Raw genomic sequence first — 3,981 nt, 5'->3', positions numbered from 1 at the left:
GCTAGCCCGGCCTGATCTCCGGCTGCTGGGTGTGTGTGCTAACCCCAGGACGGCGGGCCACACGCTCTCCCCTGAATCACCGGTTCTGTCCCCGAGGGTGCACGCCTGCTGGGCGGGACTTGGGCCGCAGGTCCCGGCCTGACCCCAGCCGCCAGGCCTCCACTTCCTCTTAGGCTCCCTGGCTCTTTCGCGGGGCGGGGATTTTAGGCTCCCCACCTAGCTGCCACCTTTTTTACTTCCCCAGAGGAAGTTAGCCAGCTTCAAATGGGGGAGGGGAGATGCGGAATCAGGCGTTTATGCCGCTGCTAGGACGGATAGCCATCTTCCGATGCTTAGGTTAATTCTTCCCGTGTGCCAGACACCACCAGGATCTTTGCTGCGTTAGTAGGTGACATGGAATGAGCTCAAATATTACCCTGATTCAGCAGATTAAAAATGTGAGGCTCGGGGAGGCCATGTCTCTTGTGGGACTTTATACACGCGGGAAGTTGCAGATCCAGGCTTAGACCTCGGGTCTGTTTTCAGGCCGGTGCTCACCCTTGGGATTTGCAGCCCTTCCGGTTGTACGTAGCTCTCCGCCTAAATAGGCCACAATCCTGGGACCAAGGCTGCACCATGTGGTGCCCTGAGATGGCTAGAGGTGGCTAGACGACAACCCCTACCTCTACCCCAGCCTTGGATCCTGAGGGCCCCTGGCCAAGCCTAGGAAAGGTGAAGTGGGAATCGGGAGATGGCTTAGATCCAGGACAGCCCTCCTCGGGAACCTTAGGGGCCTGACCCCTGCCATTGCCTGCTGAAGAGGACCTCAGAGGAGGCCCTTGAGGCCAGATCCCTCAGTCCAGAGCACAGCCCCCACCCCCTGGCCTAATGACTGACATCCTGAGTCACCTCTCTGAGCCTGCATCCTCATCCATAAAATGGAGACACTAATGCCCACCCTCCCCCTTGGTCCTCATGGAATACCACAAATTAAACACCCACTTATAATATATGCTTAATAAATAGTAGATTTATTAAGATTGGGGAGCTGATGAGGTTTAAACCTCGGACTTCTCACTTGAATTCCCCCAGTCTAGTCCCTGCGAGCACCTAGCAATTTAATGTTCACAATTTTGAATTATTTTCCAAAGAGGCTCCCTGAAATTATTTAAGCTTAAGTTCCACAAAACCTGGACTTACCCCCTTGATAGTATCATTATAAACCAGGAACACAGAGGTTTTCTGGCATCCACCAAACACACTACCACCCTGGCCACTGTATCTAAGTGGTTATCGGCCTGTGCATTGAAGGGTCTTGGGTTTGATTCTGATCAAGGGCATGTACCTGGATTGCAGGTTCAATCCCCAGGTGGAGGCAACCAATTCATGTGTCTCTTTCACATCCATGTTTCTCTCTCTCTCTCCCTCCTTCCCTTCCTTCCGCTCTCTCTATATAAATATATTATTTCAAATCTTTATAGAATGAAAGGAAAACCATACTAATCATTAAATACTCTTGGATTGTCTTTACTCCTCCCACAGATGAATTCACAAATATAAAAACAGATGTACATTTATATTCTGAAGTACAAATCTCCAACAGCCAAGTAGTCAGACATTTTATGTGCAAAGTAGGTATTGCATATTTACTTGCTATGGAAAGCAGAGTACAGGCTCAATGGAGAATCTTCCGCCCTCTCTAAAAATCAATGGAAAAAATACCCTCCCATGAGGATTAACAAAATAAAATAAAAGACCATCTTAAAAAAAACAAACAAACAAACAAAAAACCACTACCTACATGGCCAGAAAGCAAAATGGGTGGCTGGGAACAATCTGGATGTTCTCGAGTGCCATTTGAGTCCAGCAAATATGATTCTGCCAGACTCACAGGCTGGCTGCTCCTTGAGGACTGAGAACTGCCCTTTGTTAATTGCTCTGTGGACACAGAAGGGGTTCTGTGGGAAGTAACCTCACAGGGTGGTCGGATCATAAATTTCTAACAGGGCTGCTCACGGTGGGTAGTCACCCCAGGCCTATAACTTCTTTAGTAAGTAAGATGTTTTAAGCCAGCCCTGTCCATTGTTCTTGTGCATCTAGGTTAACACACCTTTAAATACCGGAAGTAATATCCCTCCAAAGAAATATTAACCCTCAAGAGAGCGCATAATCTTTTTAAAGATTTTTCAAAATATGTTTTTATTGATATCAGAGAGGAAGGGAGAGAAAGATAGAAACATCAATGATGAGAGAGAATTATGGATCGGCTGCCTCCTGCACACCCCCTACTAGGGATCGAGCTGGCAACCCAGGCATGTGCCCTTGATCAGAATCAAACCCAGGACCTTTGAGTCCACAGGCCAATGCTCTACAATGAGCCAAACTGGCTAGGGCGAGAGCACATAATCTTAACTATCCTCCAATCCAACCCCTTCCTTGCTTTTTCCAACCCTCTCAATTTTAAATGCATAAAGGAAGCTCAAAACCGCTTTCTCCAGAAGCATTTTAGATCTTGCTCCTGGCATACGTCGTCAGTTTGCTCAAATAAACTCTTATAAAAATTTTCTATCAGTTTGGATGTTCTTATGTAAACATGCTGCTCCCAAACCTCGCATAGAGCCTGGCACTCAAAATGGAATGAGCCCAGTGATCCAGAGCATGCACGCCCTTTAACCCAGCCCCTGCTCGCACCACCATGGTGCCCCCAGTACAGCTGAGGTCTCTGAGCGGAGCCAGCCTGAAGCTGACCCTCTCAGTGGCCCTGACACGTAATGTTTGCAGGCAGGGAGGCTGCCAGTGCTTTCTCTTCCCTGGTTATTATTATTATTATTATTGATTGATTGATTGATTGATTTCAGAGAGGAAGGGGGAGGGAGAGAGAGATAGAAACATCAATGACGAGAGAGAATCGTTGATTGGCTGTCTCTTGCATACCCCCACTGGGGATCGAGCCTACAACCTGGGCATGTGCCCTGACCGGGAATCGAACTATAACCTCCTGGTTCACAGGTTGATGCTCAACCACTGAGCCACACCAGTCAGGCTCTTCCCTGATCTTTGAGTGAGAAACTACTCAAGGTGACTCATTCCTCCCCACCATGCGAATGCAGCCAGGCCTCAAGGCCTACCAGGGCCTATCAGTATTTCCCAATATTTCTAGGCCTGACCCACTGCCTCCTTCCAACCCCCCGCCCCCCACTTCACCGTCCTATGCCAGAAATATCACAGGAGTCTTCTAGCTGCCTCCCTGATTCCTGGCTTCCCTCCATCCAAGTCATTCTGAGGTCCAGGCCCCGTTTTTCCTGCTAAAAAGCAGCCTAATCACATGGTAATCCTGCCCCAGGATGACCCCTCCTTCCAGATGGAGCCACTTTAAACATCTCTGCCTTGTGTCCGAGGCCGTCTGTAATCTGACTCCACTCTCCCCCACTTATCTCTTCCTTCACCCGTGGTCATAGCGAAGCCACTTCCCGCTGTCCTCAGCCTCCACCATGTCCATTCCATTTGAGCCCCTGCTCACATTTCCTTGCTTGCCCTGCCTTCTCCACTCACCTCCATCTGATCAAGTGCCTGCCCACCCACCCTCCCCATAAAGCCTTCCCGGACCAGGACTACTCACCCCAGACTTAGGACCGCCACCGGGCAAACTCGGAGTCCATCCAGATCTAGAACAAGACTCTTCCTTACAGACGCAGAACCTGAGGCACAGCCGGTGGGCCATCTTGCCCAGGGTCAGGTTGTGGTAGAACTTGGAGCTGGGACTCAAACCCAGTTCTGACGCCCAGCCGGTGCTCCGTCCATCCTTCCCACCACCTCGCTGCAGCCGGGGCCTCAGATAAGTGACACTGAGTCATGACAAACTGCTGAAGCCGTTGAGTGTCTTCTCGGGGGCCAGCCTTATCTGCCCCAATCAGACCTCTTCCTGAGGCAGAGCCCATGCTCACTGTGTCCCCTCTGTCACGCAGTTATCACCTCACGCATTCCCTGATTATTCTGTCTCTT

At 50.0% G+C, this 3,981-nt stretch overlaps 1 protein-coding gene across 1 annotated transcript in view; it reads right to left on the bottom strand.

Moving 5' to 3' along the window:
• The window catches only part of HK1 (hexokinase 1), a 66,569-nt gene extending 62,854 nt beyond the window's left edge, over positions 1 to 3,715 (bottom strand). Inside the window, exon 1 of the mRNA XM_014548177.1 lies at positions 3,599 to 3,715. Coding sequence (XP_014403663.1) covers positions 3,599 to 3,700 — 102 coding nt within the window. The 5' untranslated portion in view covers positions 3,701 to 3,715. The remainder of the gene's footprint in view (positions 1 to 3,598) is intronic.
• Between the last annotated feature and the right edge of the window lie 266 nt (positions 3,716 to 3,981).

The sequence above is a fragment of the Myotis brandtii genome, unplaced genomic scaffold, assembly GCF_000412655.1.
Source record: "Myotis brandtii unplaced genomic scaffold, ASM41265v1 scaffold499, whole genome shotgun sequence".
Lineage (NCBI taxonomy): Eukaryota > Metazoa > Chordata > Mammalia > Chiroptera > Vespertilionidae > Myotis > Myotis brandtii.
Note: the sequence above shows the minus strand (reverse complement) of the source record. Positions and strands in the feature narration are given on the sequence as shown.